At 41.5% G+C, this 21,374-nt stretch overlaps 1 protein-coding gene across 6 annotated transcripts in view; it reads right to left on the bottom strand.

Moving 5' to 3' along the window:
* The window catches only part of LEF1 (lymphoid enhancer binding factor 1), a 71,112-nt gene that overhangs the window by 1,996 nt on the left and 47,742 nt on the right, over positions 1-21,374 (bottom strand). For 4 of the 6 annotated variants that reach the window (XM_066548136.1, XM_066548133.1, XM_066548138.1 and 1 more), the window contains 4 exons: positions 19,540-19,662; positions 18,688-18,850; positions 15,828-15,935; positions 12,152-12,200 (listed from right to left, as the gene is read on the bottom strand). In XM_066548136.1, coding sequence (XP_066404233.1) covers positions 12,152-12,200; positions 15,828-15,935; positions 18,688-18,850; positions 19,540-19,662 — 443 coding nt within the window. Of the gene's footprint in view, positions 1-11,457; positions 11,499-12,151; positions 12,201-15,827; positions 15,936-18,687; positions 18,851-19,539; positions 19,663-21,374 lie in introns of all 6 variants that reach the window. The other 2 variants (XM_066548137.1, XM_066548139.1) reach the window with 1 other exon arrangement.

Here is a 21,374-nt window from a genome sequence, read left to right as displayed (position 1 = left end):
GGATTATTGGTATTTCAGAAAAATCAACATTAACCTCTAGGTCTCCATATACTACTCAATTGCCTAAAAAATAGAAGGTTCAGTGAGCAAAGCTTTTGAGAGTGATCAAAATTAGCACAAGAATGCAGTTCAGTGGAGAAGGTAAACGAATTTTTACCAGAAGAAAGACAAAATGCTTAGTCACATAAAGATACACTGCCAGCACCTTGAGTCACACAAGGCAAGACAGAACAAGTTCATGAAGAAATGGTTTAAACCACAAGTCAAACTTCTTTTAGACTAATCATGATAGATAGACTGCTTAAGACTGCAAGAGCCACAAGCTGAGTTAATCAGCAAAATTTACATTACATTACATTTAAGCAGTATTTAAACAGGGCCATTTATAACTAAGCACCCACCTCCACTACAGCTTCCGTGTAAACCATTACCACACAAAGTGTTTCACTCTTAGTGGCTGAGGAGCATGGCAGCTCCTGAGTAAGGAGTTACACTGCCTCATGTAGTCCAGGCTAGAAAGCCTATAAAACTGATTTTGTACCCTTTGAATTTAATCAGCATAAGCTGAGGTCCCAAAATCGTATTAAACAAGTTGACTCCTTATCAGAGGTCACCCATGTGGCTATTGTTACAGCAGAAAGGAAAGTTGAGGACACTTAACTTTAGCTGCAGACTAAGGTAGAAAAGACCAGCATGTATTGATAGCAAACTGCTCTGTATAGCTTAGATTTAATGCAGACTCCCTTGTTGCCTACATAGTGCCATCCCTGATACATAAGGAATAGCTTACACCTGCTGCTGGTAGTCACAAAAGGACATTTAAAGCCACTGAGGCCTCTTAAATAGCACAGCTAAAAGTCCACTGGCAAACCAGCAGTTTCAACAGAGGTGGTCTGTATTGACTAATTCAATTCCTATTTCCTCATAAAACCAGCCCATGTCCCAACTAAAAAAAGCCTCCTGAGCTTCCTGCCTTTTTTTTATTTTTTATAAAGTAGCGCAGTGCTCCGTAACACGTGCGGATCAAAGAGCTACGAAGGGCTCTACCTTTCCAAGGAGCACGAAAGAGAGGCCAAGCAAACAGCAGAGCAACACTGGGGAGAGCACCCTGCAGCTTTATATTTATTTTGTGCCTTTTCATCCCAGATTTTCAAAGGTTTGGTCCAGGTTGTTCTTCCTGGGAAGGTTTTCCTCTCAGTATTACATGAAAACATTCAGTTTCCTGTTGAGGAATGGCCTTGAGGCGCCAGGCCAGTAGTTCACAGCAGTCTGATACAAGCGCTGTGATTCAGAGCTACTCCCCATTAGCAGCCAGGAATGTCTACTTCACTGAAGGAAATGAAATGCTCTTCTGTTGAGATGGTTCCCTGCCTCCTCCCCCCTTCCCTTACCAGCAAGCTGTCTTTGAAGTCAGGAGGTTAAAATAACGACCGTGGCCTTGCTCTGGTCCTCAGCTTTTTCCAACAGCAGCCATTGCTCCTTTCTCAATCCAGAGGCAGCACAGCAGTGCCTGCCTCCTTTTCATAGCTCCTAACTATGCCCAGCTCCTCCAGAGAGGCTGCAGACAGCACGGTGATTCTGGAAGGGGACAGGCACAGGGAAGCCCCACGTATTTTTATTTCCAAGCAGTACAGCAAATTACAGAGTAGCTATCCTGAAAACAGCATCTAGAATGCAGCCTTTCCCCTGCTGCACATTAAGGCTACACGCTGGAAAATGCTTCTACTGCTGATAAACCAAATAATACCTAAAAAATATGAGTGATGATGGTGTTGCCTTACAGATATAAAACAGGTCAAATCAGGATTCTTTTCAAGAAACCACAGGCATGTGCTAAGGAGACTGAAGACTTCCCACATCTAAGGCTTCACTGGGGGCCTGCAGCTGAAGTCTCACCAGGCGAGGCATGCCCTAGCAAAGCCCAATCCACAAGTGAAGTCGGCACAAATCAAAGACTGCAATTACAGCTCCCTGGCTGTGGTTAGGCTTCAAAGAAAGTGCTGCAAGTCACATTTTACATATGTGAAGTCTTGAGCCTGAGCCACAATAGGAGGCACTGTCTGTGCCATTTGCAGTGTACATCTGACTGCAGGAGGAAAGGGGAAAAAGAATAAGAAAACAACACCTCGAGTAAGAAACAGACGTAAGATTCAAGAATAATGAAGTGCAAAAAGAAAAGCCTTACTATTGAAGTGATAAAACTAATTCAGGAATTGCTACAGTAAAACTAAATTCTCCTGGCAAGCCTGGGCTCAGTGGCTGAGGGGATCACAAGGGGATCTGAAGTCCTCCCCATGCTTCAGAATGAGATGGATGAAGGGTGGGTCTGCAAAAGTTTTGTTCTCCTCCTCTGGTCTTATAACTTTTCTAGAACAAGGGAGAGAATTATGCAGCTTCATCCAGGTCATGCTAATCAGAAAAGGTTATTGAAGAAAGTCAGGAATGTCCGGATTAGTACAGGAATAAGTACTGAGTAAAAGAGATACCTAACCCTTCACAGAGGGCAAGAGATATTAAACATTTAAAATGAATCACTTTTTTTCCTACGCCTTTCCCTATCACATTGTTTGGATACAGTTCTAAGGAGAGACAAGACTACATATAACAGGCAGTTACATGTATTTTTTTTTAAGAAAAAAGTTCATATCCAAACCTGTCTTTTAATACAGTACTTCAAACAGCATGGCAAATTCAGGGACCCAAAAGCTGAAACTGTCATTTTCTTTGTAAGTCCAAAATGGACATGTTCGACTTACTGCCATCCGTGGTTTATTCAATACTCCCAAAACCCGGCTATGCAAAACCAGGTCATTATTTATCAGGGCAGTTCATGGTGTTTGTGAAGTCCCTCTGTACCCTCTGTATTTTCTTTAACAGCAGAGTTGGAGAGGGTTTCAGGCACAAGCAGATAGAAGCCAGCACTGCCGTCTGCTCCTCTTCCTGCCCAGCTGTGCCATGGTTTGTGGGTTTAGCCCAAACCAGATCCTTGAGATGTTCAGGGCAAACACAAACAAACACTCCACAACCCTTGTTGTTTCTAAACAAAAAAAGCACCTCCCAACAAAACCCCAGTCATTTAAGTAATCCAATTTGCTGCAGGGTCCCACAAGCTGTTACAAAACATGGATGGAGAGACCTACGGGAGACAGGAAAAAGCCCTCTCTGTAAGAGCTGGATACCAGCAGGCAGCAGAGGAAACTTTTAAAGCTGCCTTTGTATCCAAAGAAATGACAAAAAATTGTACCATAAAACTGTAACAGATGCTGCCATGTTGAAACTATGTTAGTAAGAAGCTTTTCTTGGTCTGTCTAACCCCTCCATCCCCCTTGCTACTTTTAACCTCAGTCCATTGCTGCTAACTGTGAATGGAAACTCCAACAGCAAATTATTCACTGTTGTTTTAAATGCCCTGAATTAGCTGCCCCTAAAATACCTCTTCATTGACTACAGGTGGAGCCTGGAGTCCTAACTTCTGTCCTCATAGTTTGACCTCAGCTAGATGTATTAAGTGAGCAGCAGGAATATTCCTCCCCCAGCCTTCCCAAGCCAGAGGCCTCTTCCAGAGCAGATTAGTTTCAACACAGAAAATGCCCAGGTATTTTAGGGCTCCTGTTTTGTGCAGCTGACGGCAATGGTGCCAAGCAGGTGTGGCTCTTATCAAAGGCCCCCAGTTTAGGCAGCACAAAACTACCAGCTCTATCACTTAGCTAGAATCTTTTAAATTATCTTACTGGAAGACCCAAGACATGTTTTTCCTGTTGGATGTGGGAGGGGAGAGAGGCTCCATGTTTATAATAAAAACCAGATTGCCTCTAGACAGCTGTCTCTAGCAGCTTCTTAAAGAGGAACAGTATCCTAAAGGCGAGGAAGAGGGAGGAAGAAACAGGCTTGTCTCCTTTCGTATCTTTATGGCATATAATAAATATTCAGGAGACTATTTTTAAAATTATTTGTTTTCTAGACTGAGAGCTAGGAGCACTGAAATTGCTACTTCAGTTTTCACCTGCTGTAACAGAGAAGAACATGAGGTATTGGTAAAGCAATAAGTGAAGATTCTTTCAGAAGAAAGAAATAATGCAGGTACAGTTTCCTCTTTAGATCTTTTTTGTCTGCCACAATTAAACATAGGTTAGAATTTACAGTACTTTGAAAGACAATCTCAACAGTTAAATCTTCTGATATATGGAATAATTTAAACAGTTGCTTTCATGAAACCAAAGGCAAGTCAGATGTAACCTGAATAACTTCTTGAGCTTCCATCAACTCTTCTACGCACAGGCATCCACAGAGCAACACTAAAAGCATAAGACAACAGTGCACAGAAACCACTACAGAATTCAAACATACCAACTTCACTTTGATGCAATTAACTCATCTCATCATAAAATCTCTACTGGTCCAAAATACACAATGGGAAGTCTGTGTACCTCAAAAGACCCACATATGTGAAGAAAACCAACTGTTCATCAAAATGTAGTCCCACCTAGTGTGTGCATTTGCCTTTACACCATAGAAACCAATTCTGTGTAGTTATTTTGGCAATAATATTTTACCACGTGCAATTTCAGGTATCCCTGAGATGAAGGATAGATAAAAGGCTCTCATAACTCTTGAGTTTAACTCTGATACAACTTAGTATTAATGAGGGAACACATATCCTCTAACTTTTGCAAGGAGGAAGCAACTTCAGAAATTATGTCTCTCTGCTCACTTAAGCCTACTTAACTCTCTTCAAGGCCTGATCCCACTGTACTGATGCCTGTGGCAAGAACAGCAATTCAGAGATGGTCACTGGTACCATTTTCCTCAGTTGTCTCTAACCCTGCTCACACATTACACCCCAGTGCCAGTGACACCTTCACTGCACAAATGCTTCCAACATTTGCTCCTGCCCATGGAGGGAGGAGCTGAAAGCTCTTGCTCTGAAAGCTCTCACTAAAGCCCATAACATCTCACTGACTCACCAGGCTCATGTTTTAACTGGCCAGACAGTGGTGTTTCAGCTGGTCATGCTATAAGCTTCCTTCCTTGTACAGCTTTCCAATCTGCAAGCTTTCAAAACTGTTTGCATGGTGCAGTCTTAACAAGCAGGTAAAGGGTCAGAGATTTAAAAGATGACTTGCAAAAAAATTCTTAAAGTAGAGGATTGAGGAACTGACTGGTATGAGAAGGTTTGATCTGTTAGCAGTGAGTTTTGCAATATCATGGTTAACACTCTTTGGTTTTGTTCTGTTCTTTTGGTTAGTTTTGTCTTCAGGATGGCTAGGTTTGCATTCATGTATATCAGAAGAGCTCTTTAATCATAATCTCTAAAATCAGAGGCAAATGGAAACAAAACTCAGTGTTAGGGTATGCTAGGGCTTGCTAAGCTTTGATAGAACTGCATTTGAATACAATTCTGTTGAAATTACAAGACAGATTTCACCCAAGCTTAGTCTCCAAGCTTCTCTCTTAGAAACAAAGGGGAAAGACTTTGACAGTGCCATAAAAACTTGCTTTCTAGCTCATCAGGAACACAGTGTCAAAAACTCATTTTGAAATTTTTCATGTAAATACACTAAAAAAAGTGAAACTGCAATGCAGACCTGAGAAAAACACTAAAATTCTGAAGTTTGCTTCCAATTGGAAATGAAACAACATTTCAAAACCTTACATCTTATTTATGAAACAGTTTGTTTCTACAGCGTTTTTCTCATGACCTTAGACTTCTCAGTCTGGTGGTGAGTTTACTAAATCCACCAAAATATACCGTTTTTATCCAGAGAAGAATGGTGCACCAGCAGTCAACTCCCTGTCCCCACCCTATCCCACAGGAAGAGTTAGAACAATAGTTGTCCCACTGCTCTCCTTCATTCTAGCCCAAGCCACCTACAGCTAACACCTCAGAAGTGAAACAATAAGGGGTTTTTTAATCACTTGTTGATGTGGTTAAGTTCAAACTTCATTCAGCATCTCTAATTTCACAGTAGGTTCTGCAACTTGAGTATCTCCAACAAACAAACATATACATCAACCTCCTGAATTACCTATTTTTTCCATTTGTCAGTGTCAATTTAAAGTATGAAAAGCTTCGTAACTGACCACACTGCACTTATTTTGCAAAAATCCTTAACATTTTTTCTCATTTCTCTAATCCCATATCTATGCTCATTATCTAGTCAAAAGTGTTCTGTATTCTTTAATTTGTAAAACCTATGCTTTGATACTACCCTCACTTATGCCTCCCACAGTGTGATTGCACTGAAAATAGCTCTTCCTTCCTTCCTTCCTTCTTTCCCTCCCTTCACAAGGGCCCTCCACCAGGATGATAATGGGAAGCAGGGACCTGGGTCTGCTCTGCTGCACCTCTCCCAGCAGGTGTCAGTGCCCCTCTGTACCTGCCACCTGCATAGTCAGAAGAGCAAACCCATGGCTTCTCTTCAGGTTTGCTTTTCTGACCTTTTCCTTGATGTCAGAGAGCCTGAAAGAGAGGAGGGCTTCTGTCTTTCACCCCAGTAAGATCAATGTCAGATCAGAATTATGTTGCTGGAGGGACACACAGAAAGGACAGAATGCCATCCAGAGGGATGTGGGCAGGCTTGAGAGGTGGCCTGTGCAAACCTCGTGAAGTTTGACAAGTGCCAGGTCCAGCAACTGGGTCAGAGCAATCCCAAATACAGGCTGGGTGGAGGATGGACTGAGAGCAGCTCTGTGGAAGTGTTGGTGGAAGAAACCCAGCCATGTGCACTCACAGCCCAGAAACTCAGTTGTATCCTGGGCTGTATCTGAAGCCCTTGGCCATCAGGGCAAGGGAGGGGATTCTGCCCCTCTAATCCACTCTAGTGAGACCCCACCTGCAGTGCTACATCCAGCTCTGGGGTCCCCAACAGTAAAAGCACATGGACTCATTGGACTGATCCCAAAGAAGGCCACAAAGATGCTCAGAGAGCTGGAGCAGCTCTCCTCTGCAGACAGGCTAAGAGAGTTAGGCTTGTTCAGCCTGGAGAAAGTTCCAGTGAAACCTTACAACAGTCTTCCAGTTCCTAAAGGGGCCTACAGGAAAGCTGGAGAGGGACTTCTTACAGTTCCATGTAGTGACAGGACAAGGGGGAGTGGCTTTAAACTGACAGAGGATAGGTTTAGATTGGATATTAGGAAGAAAATTTTTTAATGTGAGGGTGGTGAGGCCCAGGGAAGTTGCCCCATCTCTGGAAGTGTTCAAGGCCAGATTTGATGTGGCTTTGAATAACCTGGTCTAGTGGAAGGTGTCCCTGGCCATGGTGGTGAGGCATTGGAACTAGATGATCTTTAAGGTCACTTTCCATCCTAGCCAGGATCTGTCTGATCGCTATACTCATTTTCTATGGAAATTTTATACCTATCTGAAATAATACAAATATTTTGATCAAGAAAATTTTCTTCTGCTCATTCTGTCCCTCTTGCCTGTGCTGAAGGCTTCTATTCATAGGCAAATGGGGAATAGGGAAATATGGGTCACACAGGAAACAATTTTTAAAGCAAATCAGAACAAATCTCTGCACCACCATCACCACACACATTCTCACAGAGACTAACTTCTGTGCAAGTTCTCCAAGCTCTGTTTAAAGCTTCTGAGCAGTCAAGAGCTATGGGAAGGGGTGGAGCATTTGTTTCAATTTGAACTACTCCAGCAGCAATTTCAAGAGCACTGGACAACCCAGGTTTGAAAACATGCCTCAGAAAGGAAGGTACCACATCCTCTTTGCATCTCCTTTCTCAGATGCTGGCCAGAAACCCATGGTCAACCACAACCACAGTCATCAGACACTTCTTTTCCACACTATTCTGGCTGGTCCATTTTATAGTCTGCTTTCACAGCCTCACTCCAGTTTATTTTTACGTAATAGGGAAAACATAATCCAGTCATAAACTACTGCCCAAGAATCACTTCTGTGCTGAAATTTGGCTCAAATTTCCACATAGGAAGTTTGAAATGTTAAGATAATTCATTGTTCAAAGTTAAATGGTCTTAATCTGATCCTTTTAAGTACTTCTGATTGCAAATCAGTATTAGTCAAGTTTTCTTGGTTTTGAAAGCTTTGCTAATGTAGATGCTAATTGTCATGGAATTTTGCAAGCCACAAATAAACTTCTCACAGGTTTTCAGATGTCTATTAAGCTTCTCTATCACTCTTTTTAGCCCTTGAAGATATGCCAAAACACAATGTTAAATTATGTAGTTTCCCAATTGCATCCTGCCATATGTTGAATGATGAGCCTTTTAGAGTTCTGTACAGAGCAAGTCATAAGAAGTTAAGTACTTCCATGCTGCAGAACAATGAGGAATTTTTCTTAGTACCCTTCTATTTCCTTGCTGATTTTAAAATACTCATGAGATGCTAAAAATCACTGTTTTTTTTTTCTTCCAAAAGTCAGACTGCATAGGAAATTAGAAATCTCCACTTCCAAGACAGAATTGGTTCTATTTACAAATCCCCTAGAAGGCTGTGCTTAAAGTAAAAAAAAGCCACCACTCACCTTTCAGAAAGGTGCTCAACAGGTGATCTCTACATTGTCCTTTATCTTAGCTTTTCTCATTTCTCCTTCCCTCCCTGGCCTCAACTCAATTTATTTTTTAGCATTATCAAGCTTAGTTCCACTCTTGGTTGATTTCAAAAGAAGAGAATAAATAACACTTATTTCTTCAATAAATCAAAGTTATCTCAAACAGTTTGTTGGGCCACATCAACTGTAAACAAAATCCTTCTGGGGACAGTTCCACAACTCTTGAAGGACACACTTTGGAGTAACCCAGGATAATATAGCAAAGACTGGTGCAGAGGGTCACAATATTCCTAGTACATTCTGAAGTGTTTTACAGATTGGCCCTTCAGTAGGTTGGAGTTCACAGAACTCTGTTCAATCCTAAGCAGTGAAACCATAAGATGCCTCCCGCTGTGTACAACTCTTGGAAAAGGGGCAACTTAATGCTACCACCTTGACTTTACCACTCTATTCATGTTCAAGTCATAAAGCAGGATTAGAGGTCCACCTTAAAAATCAGTTACTTGCTGAATGTTCATGGACAAAAAAAAAAAAAAAAACAAAAAAAAACCAACAAAAACCCCACACCCAAAACTATCACAGTATCTTAAATCATGTCTGTTTGCATGTCTCTTCCGTTACTTTCCTCTGAACATCCCACCACACAACCCTCCCACCATTTCATCCTTCTCACTTACATCACTGTAATTACAGCCCTGGTTGATCTCCTTTGTGCTGATCTTGAGATTCTTTCTTTGGTCTTGCCACCTACTCATTTCTGATTCTTCTCAGATAACAGAACGCTTGTCTCCTTCCCAGACCTCCCACCCTCCTTCTCCCTCTTCCTTACACCATCCACATGAGTAAGAAAGCTATTCCCAAACTTATTATCTCCATCCAGTAAAGACTACAACAGCTCTGCTGTGGGCCTGGTAAGATATTATGCTTGTGGGCAAAACATTCTTTGGATTAGGCCTGCAGAGGGCAAGAGCCTTAACCTTCAGAAGTTTACTTTGAAGTCTGGTTGATTCAGGTTTCCTAAATCATTCTGTACATCTACTTCCAGCAAGAGCACATCTGCACATCTCCAGTGCAGATCATTCACTCAGCATGAAACACTTAAGAGAGGCTGCCTTCACATGCATAGAGAGTCAACAGCACACTTCCCCTTCCCTGAAGAACATACTACTGTTCTCAGACTCTGTGTTACAAATTGCCTGAAGACAGAGAGACAGATATTGCCAACAGTTTCCACACTGTTACAAAGCCTAAGAGGACACAGGAAGGCAGCAGTGTAAAAGTCAAAGGGAGAGAAAAAACCTCCACACTCAGAACATTCAACCTGTAATACAGAAAATGGAGAGAAACTCCAACAAAAGTAGGTCAGCATAGGCAAGACTGTAAGGTATCCAAGAAACCAAATATTTCCTGGTTTTACACTGTCACTTGAACCTTAGTTGTATTCCAATCCCAATCAAATACTCTGTATGAGTTAGATAAAAGTATGAGTATTTTGCCTACTGGTACTGTGTTAAGATCGAAGTGAAAAATATTCACAACAGTCATGGACCTGGGCAACTAAGCTGAAATATCCATTATAAAACTCAAGGTTAAAGCACTTTATTTTTCAGTAGGTATAATGCTCTAAGTAACAATATTTTACAGCTACATTTGTTGTATAGGCTACAGAACCCCAACACTGCAATCCACATCTCAAAGCAGCATGACTCAGACACATTGCAAAGGGTAAGGCTGCCTGCTTGCCTGAAAAACTTCTGCTTATTAGGAAGAAAAAAAGAGCACAAATTTTGTCTTTTCACTTTACTTCAGCTTAAAAAAACCCAACAAACAAACCACCAAAGTCTTGTCTTAAGTTTAGACTAACCAGCATAATGGCATAACTTCAGAAGAGGCTTGAATCATGCTGACTGCTGACTGACACACTGCACACAGCAAAGTGAAGTTGGCTTTCTCAGGCCTAGAGAGTCCAAGCAGAGCAGAAGACCAACAGGAGCCTGCTTTGCTGACTGCTCTTGAGTACCACACAGAACCCGTGGCCAAACAAGGCAGAGGAAGAGGACAGAGCCCATTTCTCATACAGCACGTAGGTGATTTGGAAAAGTCGGGGTTTTGTTGGTTTTTTTGTATGATTCCTGGAATTCTTGGGGATCGCCCAAGTGCAATATAGGTTAGTAGCTTAGAAGCTACTATTACTTCAAATTAATGCCATTCCTACTAGAAAACACATCACGCTGAGAGAAAGAGAAGGACCAGCCTTCCAACACAGACACTGAGAAATTAGAATCTCACTGTGGTACTGTGTGCACTCACAAGCTGACTAGATGGTGTTATTGCACATGTGTAATCACTAGGCATTCCACCCTCAGTGCAGGTAATATGATATAAAGAAAGAAAACACATGCTGGAAATACAACAACCACAAAAAACCCCAACCTGCACCACAAATGAAATATCACTGTTACAGCTGTGGGAGAAATTCTTGAAACAACTGAAATACAGTCCCATTTTCTTAGCAGGTGTTTTGTTAGTATACAGGTGAATAAATTGTTTTTAAAAGGTGTACCCAGCCAGCCAGAATCTTGTTGATGTCAGGACATAAAATGTGCTTCAAAGCCAGCATCTACCCTGCTCTTATATGAGCTGTGACAGTCTGGGAGGGCTTGCAGCACTTAATAAACCCAGCCCTGGTTCACAGGCAGACTTGCATTGAGTCAGTGAGGTGTGATCAATTTGAAAATATTATGGTTAAGCAGTGAAATGGTGAACACCTAATAGATAGCCGGTATAAAAACCATCAGTAATCAAAGTAACATTAGCTTTGGGATATGGTAGTTTTGCAATTTTTGCTAAATCCATATTATTGCATAAAATTTATAAGAAGCCATATTTTACAATTCAGTTTTATCAGCAGGAAAGCTTTAGAGATGTTCTTACCATGCTTCAGATGTAGGCAGCTGTCATTCTGGGGCCTGTACCTGTAGAAGATTGTTTTCCTTTAACAAATTTCTGTTACAGAGTTTTTGCACATTCCAAGTAAGTTTGTTTGCTACAGTGTTACATGGAATTTTTTTGTGTGTATTTTTTGGTTTTGTTGTTTGGTTTTTTTTATGGTTCTTATACCAGCCATTTTTTGTTGGGGAAAACAGGATGTTTCTTTATACATATTTTAAAGACAAAGAGGAAACCTCACTGATGCTTTTAGCCAACCTACTAGGCAGCTGTTAGTGTACAAAGAAATGTAAAATACAGTGAGATAAAATACAGTTACTACAAAAGGTCTGTGTAAAGCTTCCAGTGTCCAAAAATACCACACAGTATTTGAGCCATAGTTAAGTCTAAAGATGACACAACACGGATTGAGGAGAAAAGCAAAGGTAAAACAGGACAGGGTTTGCCGCAATGCATAAGTTCAGCCAAAGATGTTGATGCCATCAGGACTCAGAAAGGTGTAAGGGAAAGCAGGCATGGGTTGTGTGCATGTTCACAAGCTTACATTCCAAGTGAAATATCTTCAAACATCCATCAGAAGCAAGTGTTAGACGAAAGCTCGTAAAAATTAAATAGCGCAAGCCCTGGTTTCTAAAATATACCTGAGGTGAATGGCAAGTAAGAGGTGGTCATGGCCTACCTGATGCTGATTCCTGCAACTTTTCTCTCTTCCTCTTCTTTTTCTTCCCCTGAAAAACAGGAAATTTTATCATGCCATTGCACTCATAGAACTTCTTTTTTGTCACTTACCTCACAGCAAAAGTCATCTGGACACTGAAAATGTTAGGGAAAAACCCAATTATTTTCAGGGTAGCTTTTCTCTCCCAATTTTAACAAGTTCAATGGCAACAAAGTTTGCTCTGAGCATCTATGGAGAAATACGCACATCAGCAATACATATATTTATATCCACATGGAATTACAATTTCTGGCAGTTTTTCAACTAACACTGGCAGCTGCAAGCACCGAAAAGACTTCTCACGCTCAATAATCTGATGACACATATGTTGATATCATAATTTATGGCTCTTACAAGAACTCTGCACACATTCAGATACTTACACTGTCATACATGGTAGGAGCAGACAGGGTGTTGAAAGTACCTAGGACGACCATCACTTGTCTCCAGGGTGCAAACCAGCCAACAAAAACTGTTCTGATAATGCTGGTACCTGAACAAAAGCCAAATCTGGTGTGGCTGTGCCCAGAGAGCACGCTCTGCAATAACCAAACAGCAGAGACTGTACAGCAGAGCACCCTTAACATGGCTGAAGTGCAGAACACAAATAAGTGCCTGGCAGCTGTCTTTCTGAGAGACCACACTGGCCACAGCCTGCCAACCTACTCACTCAGCCTTCTCCTGCACCCCATCTATGGAAATGGCCATAGCTCCTGCTTCACACAGTCTGTCAACTGAAACAAAAGGTCAGCTTAGACCCACAATTTTAAACCTCAATCATCTTGCATCACCTTAACCACCACTGATATTCCTCCATATGTCTTGTCTTTATTGCCCTCTATAATCAGTGAAAGCGTTTTGTGTGTGTTTTAGGAAAAAAATCATATCCGTTTATATTTTAAAGAAGCCTCCAGACAGGCTGCAACAGATGAGCTCTGGCAAAGGCTGATGCAGTTGCTGTAAGCAGGGCTGCAGCCTGCTGTCCATCCTCCGGCCCCCACTCTCATGGCTGGCAGCTGCATGTCCCAGCACAGAGCATGCCACACACACACAGTGGCCTCAGAGGGGAAGGGCTGAGGTGCTGGGACACATCTTTCCACAAGCTGGCTCTGCAAAGTACTGGGATGGACAGCAGGTGATGTGAGAAACCACCTCAAACCCCTGCAGTGCTCACTGATTGACAGGACAGCAAGGGAGGACTCCAAATACAGGCTGTGGTGAAGCTCCAGCACATGAACTTAAGTAGCCTCCACTCTGCTCTGACAGTCTGGGCCTGCCTGACTCTCAAGCTCCTGTCCTTATTTATCCCAAGGCTGGCAACTGGGCTGGCCAATGCCTTGTGAGCAAGATTCCAAAGTCAGGACCAAGACTACAAGTTGGAAAACACATTTCAAGGGATCTGAGGAGCTCCCAGCAATATGCTTTATCTCTTAGGCACCAATGCAATGCTTTTTTGAGAGGAAAGTGCATTAGTGCAGATGTTAACACGGAAAAGTCTTGGGAGGAAGATTTGTTTTGTTCTCTATGTCAGGCTGACTTCAAGTGCTAAAACATAAACTGAAAGCTGATCTGAGATCTACCTATGAGATAACACAAGTGAACAAATAGGAGGCTGGGCTGAAAACTAGTTGTCAGCATTCCCAAGTAAGATAGTTTCTGACAACTGCAGCACACATCGACCCTCACATTGTGAAAATATTGTAACATTGTGCTTCTCATGTCTACCACACAATTTTGCATGACTGCTTTGGGTAGCAGTAATAAAAAGATATGAAAAAGATAGTTTCAACAGTTGAATAACAATGTTTAACATTTTCTTCGAATTCCTAAAATCAGGCAAAATTCCTAAAACCAGGCAAACCAAAATAGAAGAAGTAAAACCAAACAGTACACTTTTTTCACTTGTACTGTTTTGTGAAACAGAAGAACCATCCCTAAGTAACTTCCAACCCTCAAAACACTGCAGTAATACCTGTGATAAATAATTAAAATTTCACTTTTTGACGGCCTAAGTTAGGAAAACCAAAGAGAAAAAAAAAAGATGCCATATATCTGAAAAGGTTTCAGTGATAAACTGTGCTCTCCTGTGATCACTGTCTGACCACCACTGCAGAGCGTGTGCATTCCTGGAGAGGCAGAGGGGAGGGCTGCAGGAGGAAGCCAGCAGAGTTCTTCATTGTAACATACAGGACTGGAGTATGTCAGAGCTATACTTCCACACAGGATGTAGGCTGGAAGCACATCAAAGAGATAACTCATACGTGCCACCTCACACTCTCCAAATGTCTGTCAAGGCATTTCAGAAAGCGCAGGTCCGCTGCTCGTGCTGTGTGGCACAGGCTGGGGCAGAGCACAGGGTTTCTCAAAGCTAACATGACCAAACAGCACAGGAGGACCATCCTGAAGCCTGATGTCCAGTAAGCACGAGCTGACAAGACTCCAAAGTGGTGTGATTTTCCAGCAACTCAATTTGAGACAAGCTAAACCCCCTAGTTTCCAGGGAGTCTTTCCCTAAGACCCTGTTTGTTCCCAGCTATACTTCAAGGCAGCTCTGTTGACACGGTCTGGCTACTGGAAATAAACCCTACCCGTGTAGTGTCAGGACAGTTTATTGGCCACATAAAAAGGACAGAAAGAAGGTGCTAGGGCTTTCAGCTGTGGCTGTGCTTACAAAACTAGGCATGCATGTCAGCAAGACCAGGGCATTTCCTTCAGAGATAATCACATAGTATCTGTGTCAATGCATTCTCTGCTAGTTTCTACAGTTTCTGTTAACACTGAGTTTAGATACCTCAATCCTCAATGTCCAAAGACATCACTGAAGTTGAGAAAAACTGCTGTCGCCCTAATGCAGAAGGAAAATTGAGCCAAATATAGCATGTACATTTCCTATCCCAGGAGGTGGTGTCACATCTAATGGAGGGACAGAAAGGAGCTCAGAGCTCAGGTTAGGATCAGTCTCTCAGGACTGCAGCTTCTGAGTTTGATATCATCACATTTGGCTACACTGACAGGTCATTGTAGGCACCAGAGTGCAACCATGCAGTGTAGGCTGATATTTAATTAGAAAACAAGAGTAACTGTAAGAAAACTTATTAACATATACATACATACATATATATATATATATGTATAACAGTAGGCTCTACCATGAAGGTTACTTACACAAGATTTGCACAGATGGACCATTCTGAATTAATTTCAGCTGAAGTTTAGTCTGCATTGAGACCCCTAAGCTTGCAGTTCTCTTGAAAATAAAACATCCCTTTTTTCACAGGTCTAAGAAAGATTTCTGGATAATAAGTTATCAGATGAAAATGAGGGAAAATTCAGAGCTGTACAGTACAACATGAGCTTCCAGACAGTACTGGCCATTGTCTTAGGAAAAAAAACTTTCCATGCTATTTTTTCCCCTCAAAAACTGTGAATTTTGTAAAAAGCATCTCAACAACAAAATACCAAGTTTTCTGGGTGCTTGAAGTGAAAACAAATATAAGGTTTATGTTATGTGTATGTTCACCATCGCTTCATCCAGAACTTTCCACAAGTTGCAGAGAAAAAGAATAAACAATAATAATTTTAGAAGTTACAAAAAGAAAGTGAATTTTAAAAAAGAACCTTCAAGTGAGTGACTTACATAGTTGTCTCTTGCAGACCAGCCTGGATAAAGCTGCATGTGTAGCTGCCTTTCTTTACGAGCTAGTTCATAATATTTTGCTTGTTCTTCACGGGAGAGAGCATGCCACTGCAAACAAAATAAACACACCTTTAGACTAGGAACTAACTTATACCTAGGCAACAGATGACTTGAGCAAGTGTTTTAGTGACTTTGATTCAGTCCTTCCCCACTGCAAAAATGAAATCCATTAGCAATTACAAGCACCTGTGTTTATTAACGACTTTCAGGCATTTGTCAGCTCTGTAACTGCCAAGTGCCTTGAGCAAGACAAAATTATTTATGGAAACAGGGCTCACCAAATAATCTGCTCATAGAACCGTTCTCTCCCAACACTACTTAAAAAAACCAACAAACAAACAAAAGCAAACCCCAACAAGAAAACAGCAACAAAAACCAGCCTTTAGCTCCTGACAGAACTGAGAGAGTTTGTGCTGCTTTTAAAGGGCAGCAATCTCCCCTTGATAGAAGGGTCTGCTGTCTTGGTTTCAAGCAGCCCCTAGACACAAGTTTTCAATGCCAACACAGAAGGCTTTCTGTGCACCAGCAAACCTGTTCCAAAATCAACTTCTAAGTATTTCTAAGTATTGAACTTTAAGGTACCTGCTTTCTGATTGAAAAAGGAAATGACAACTGCAAAAGTTTCAAAGGTAAAGAAATCACAGAACTACAGTCTTACAAATTATATGAGTTGACCTCTGTAGCTAAGCAAGAATAAATCTCCTGGTTTCATGTACTTAAAAATAAAAACACCCCCCCCCCCCAAAAAAAAAAGCAAACAAAAATACCTCACAACCTGCACATTTGGAAAGGTACCAGCTACATTAGTATCTAATAATTTTGTTCTTGTTGAAACACCTATCAAAGCCCTGAACCAGAAAGAGTAAAGGCCTTTTATTTAGAATTAAGTTCCACTGCTGCAGCATTAGATACATCTTCTTGTTTGACAACATCCATGGGGAAGTAAGAAGAGACATGTTATGAAAGAAATCCAAAAGCCAGACAAACAATCATTAAGAAATCATTAAGACATTCATACAATACTAACATACAGAACTAAGATTTCAGATCACATCACTTTTGTATGATTTAATATGTTGTTTGGTTCCACAGCAGAGGATGGCTCTTGTCTGCCTTGACTTGGCAAATTGGATGTGTTGTTGAGAGCCCAGGAGCTCAGCCTGTCTGCAACTCTCAAACTCTGCAGGCACATTCAAAAACTGGAAGGTGCTGAACACAATGCTGTGGCATCAGGGAACCCAGCAGCATGCAAAGTGTCAGCTCAAGAGAACAGAGGTAGCTCCTCCTCTGGGACAGCACAGGGTAAATAACGACCAGGATGACTGAACACAAAACATTTGACAATAATTAATGCCCAAGCAATTGGATAGCTCATGCCCCGTTTGCACCACAGGAGAAGTGGAATTTGAGGTACTTTCACAGAGAACAGTAACTTGAAAAGAGGAGTCCAAGCTGCAGAAAAAGCACTCAAGACTGAGGCTGATTCCTTACCAAAACAGAGATAAATAAGCCACTGCCCTGGTTCAGGCCAAGAAAACAAGGCTGACACACTAAGCAACTAAGATCAGTCATCTGGGACTGCCTTCACCTGTAAGGGTAATTCACAGATCACAGAATACTGTGAGTTGGAAGGGACTCTCGAGGATCATCAAGTCCAACTCTTAAGCAAATGGCCCATACATGATCCTAGAGACTTGCATGAAAGCATGGAAAAGGCAAGCACCAAGATGTCCTTTAAGGGGAGGTAACAAGAACAACAGAAAGCAGAAGACTGCATGAACTGGGACAAGTACCAGTAGATTTCAGCTCTGTTTGGAGGGGAAAGTCTTCCAACTGTAATATAAAAGGAGCACTTTAAGGTCATGTACAGATTTCCCACTTAAAAGTACAGGGTTTTCAGAGAGTCACAGTGCCTCTCAATACTGCTTTGGTCAGTCATCAAAAGGAGGTATTCACGGGGAATTTGAATAATCCCTACTCAAACTCAGATCAATACAGAAGTCACCCCTTTCCTCATTTCTGGGAGTCAATTGCAAAATGAGAATTTACCTCTACTGCCTTCCCTTGCAAGAACAACACTGGCAGAGAGCACAAAGGCTGTCTGTGAGTTGGCCTGCATAGGGTTTTTTGTGAGCTTGGAATGCACAAAACACACCTACCACGCCACAGAAGCATACAGCTCTCAGCATGGCTCTGCTGCATGAACTGGGATCATCAGTACACAGCTGATGGCTTCAGAAACATTCAAAACTTGGCTGGGAAGGTTCCTGAGCAACCTGATGTAACTGGACCTGCTTTGTGAAGATGTTGGACTACATGACCAACCTGCATGGCTACAACTGGACCACGTTATATTCACTTTTGAGTTTCATCTCCAGTGGCATCCAGTGTTCATCTCTGAATGATCCCTTCCTGCCCTGATGGACACTATCCTTCATCTCCAGTGGCATCCAGTGTTCATCTCTGAATGATCCCTTCCTGCCCTGATGGACACTATCCTAAGGGAGGATCCAGAATGTGATTAGAATGCTCCTTCCATGTGTGACTGAGGGTATTTAATGTTTGAGATGCTGACACCATAACATGAGTGGAACAAACACAAATTTGATGATGTTGCTGATGCTGAAAAAAGAAAATCAAGATACTGTTTTTATTTTTGTTGCATGTTTTATCTTCTATAGCTAATTTGATAGTTGCACATCAGTTATCACCTCAAGCAGAAAGCCAGGCTTCACACCCAGCTAAAGGGAAACACAAATTAGCAGCACACGTGAGCGCTCACAAACCCTGCTGTACATACCCTTCTGCCAAGGATCTGGTTGATAGCTGCACTTTCTTTCAGAGTACACTCTGCTACAACGTTTGCTCTCATTTCTTTCATGTACAACATGAAAGCATTCAGAGGTTTCTTAATATGAGGTCTTTTTGGCTCTTGTTCTTTTCTCTGTTCGTGCTGAGGCTTCCTAAAACGTGGTTGGGAAAGGGAAAGGAAAGGAAAAAAAGCATTAATTTGCCTTCAACCTAAAAAGATCCAATGGAAAATTACTAACTTGTGATTACAGTAGCACTTAAGTAGTAGGAATGAGAATTTCAGTGGTCATGTCCCATCCACGTTCATATCTTTTAGTTTAAAATTCAGGGAGAACGTCAGGTTGACATTATCTAGCAAGTAACATTTAACCTGTGAATCTGCTCCAAACTTGTCTCAATTCTCTTTTTGAAAGGCTGTCCCTGGTATCCTAAAAGACAGGCAGGAGAATAGCTTCTCATCCCCTTCTTTCCTAGGTCTTTTGCCTTGAGTACTAAGCAATGAGACTGCTTTTTACTAGTGAATTTTGCAGGTAAGAACTTCTCCAGCAGAAGTTCGTGAGTTCACACTCAAGCACCAGTCAAATCTGGACAGGTCCATGATTATGGCTCAATGGAGATGGTTGTTGCCAACAGCTTAAAAGTGCTGGACTGGAATGAAAAATGGCTTCTCATTACCCTTATCAAACAGCAGCCCACAGTCCCTGTTTTAGTTATAAGAGAAGAGTTAAAATTCAAAGAGGTCATGAAAGGCACTTTTTTAAAGCATCCTTGATTCTTCTTCAGATGGAGTTAGTTCTCAAACATTTATTCATCAAGGGCTAGAGCAGAAAGGCAGACTCACACATGCATTAGCTCACTGTCGTTGTGCAGATGTTCTTGTTTTACTTGAGGTGTTACAATAGCTGGGTGAGGGATTCCAGTTGTGTGAGGGCCTGGAGGACCAGGAATCATGTGATGTGAAAACCTAAAAGAGAAAACAAGGCAAGGTCTGTAACCCCACTGAAGACAGCATCAAACATGTCTGACAGCAGCAGGACACTCCAAGAATGCAAATGCTATGGAGCTTGCAATTAAGACAACTCTTAAAAAGCACACCAAAGATATTTGGCTAAGATTTGTGCATTGTAGCCCAATTATTCAAGAAAAACAAACAAAAAATGAGTCAACATTTTGGTTGCAAAGAAGTTGTTTTATTACCTTTTGGACAAATGCTTTTAGCAATGCACACAAGAAATATTTAATATTTGTACTGTTGCACTGTCTTGCAATAAAAATACACATTTCTTAACCAAAAAAAATGTATTTCCACACCAAGATATAAACATCCTTGAAATATCCACCACCAGCCAATGCAAAGGAGGAAACTGCCATGCAGAAAAAAATAAAATGAAAGAAGAGTCTTTTCAAGAAGTCCCTGATGGCTCTCTTTACTTTTCCAGGTACTTAAGGTAAAAGATTTTAACATCATTTCATCTGAACCCACTATTCTTACCATGAATGCTTAAAATAAACTTTGAAAATCCTGCATCCTGGATGAAGGATGGGAGCAGGGAGAGATTTTTTTGTCCTAATTAAAGCTTCCTTTCATTTGTACAAGAAGGAAAATGAAAAATAAAACAAAAATACCATTAACTGAATAATCCCACCTTACTAACCCAGGTAGTTCTCAAGGACAGCTGAGACAGATCTTGAAGGTGCTGAGCATTGCAAACTCAGGCGCAGCAGAAAACCTGCATGCTGCATTTTAAACTGGTGGAAAAGCTCATGCTCTAAAAAGTTTTGCTGAAGGATTGATGGCTAAGGAATGCCATCCAGCCTTTCACCATTCCCTAGTCTCCTTGCTGCCCTTTTCCTTCATGTGATCAAAATAAAGGAAACACAAAGCCCTGTAACAAAATCAAGTGATTTTATCATGGAGAAAGAATGTGTTTTCTTCCCAATCACCCTGACAGGCACATGCTTATCATTCCCCTGTAAAGAAGTGAAGGGACAGTGATAATCCAAAGGAGCCCACACATGAAGAGGTAAGAGGACCTACCACTTATCAAGTGGCCTGCCTTAAATCCCTGTGCAGGAGGATGTCTCTCTACAGATGACAGAAAAAAACCCCAAGAATTGTATTTTGCAACCTCTTGTACACCAAGCACAGGATGCAGAAGCTGTCTTAAGAATGCAAAAGCAGAGCATAGGAGGTCTGGAGTGTGTCATGGCCAAGTCTCAATTAGCATTGCTTGCTTGCACTTAGACATAAAGACACAGTGCCTGAGTCACACACCAGTACAGTTACTGTGCTGGCATCCCCTGCCATTAGTGGCTTTGGGCTATGAAATACCTACTTGTGAGCAAGATTCCACACAGAGCATTACCTATGTGATTCAAGACTAATTACCAACAACTTTGAAATTGGGACTAGAGAAGGCAGACTAGAGTGACAATCCACCTGGCTGCATACTGACATGAGCAAAACCCAAGGATGCTATGCACAACACCATGTGTTGCATCTAGAAATGAACTAATGACTCATTTCAGATGAAACAGCTCAATTAATTGTTGACAATTCACTGGGTGCTCCTCATTGCAACACTTCAGAGACTGACAAGAAAATTCTGAATGAGACCAGTGTGGGATCCAGGCAAACTGCATATACACACAAAAGTTAAATAAAAATGCATAAGG

This window comes from Molothrus aeneus, chromosome 4, assembly GCF_037042795.1.
Source record: "Molothrus aeneus isolate 106 chromosome 4, BPBGC_Maene_1.0, whole genome shotgun sequence".
Lineage (NCBI taxonomy): Eukaryota > Metazoa > Chordata > Aves > Passeriformes > Icteridae > Molothrus > Molothrus aeneus.
This window is presented reverse-complemented; position numbering and strand designations above follow the sequence as displayed.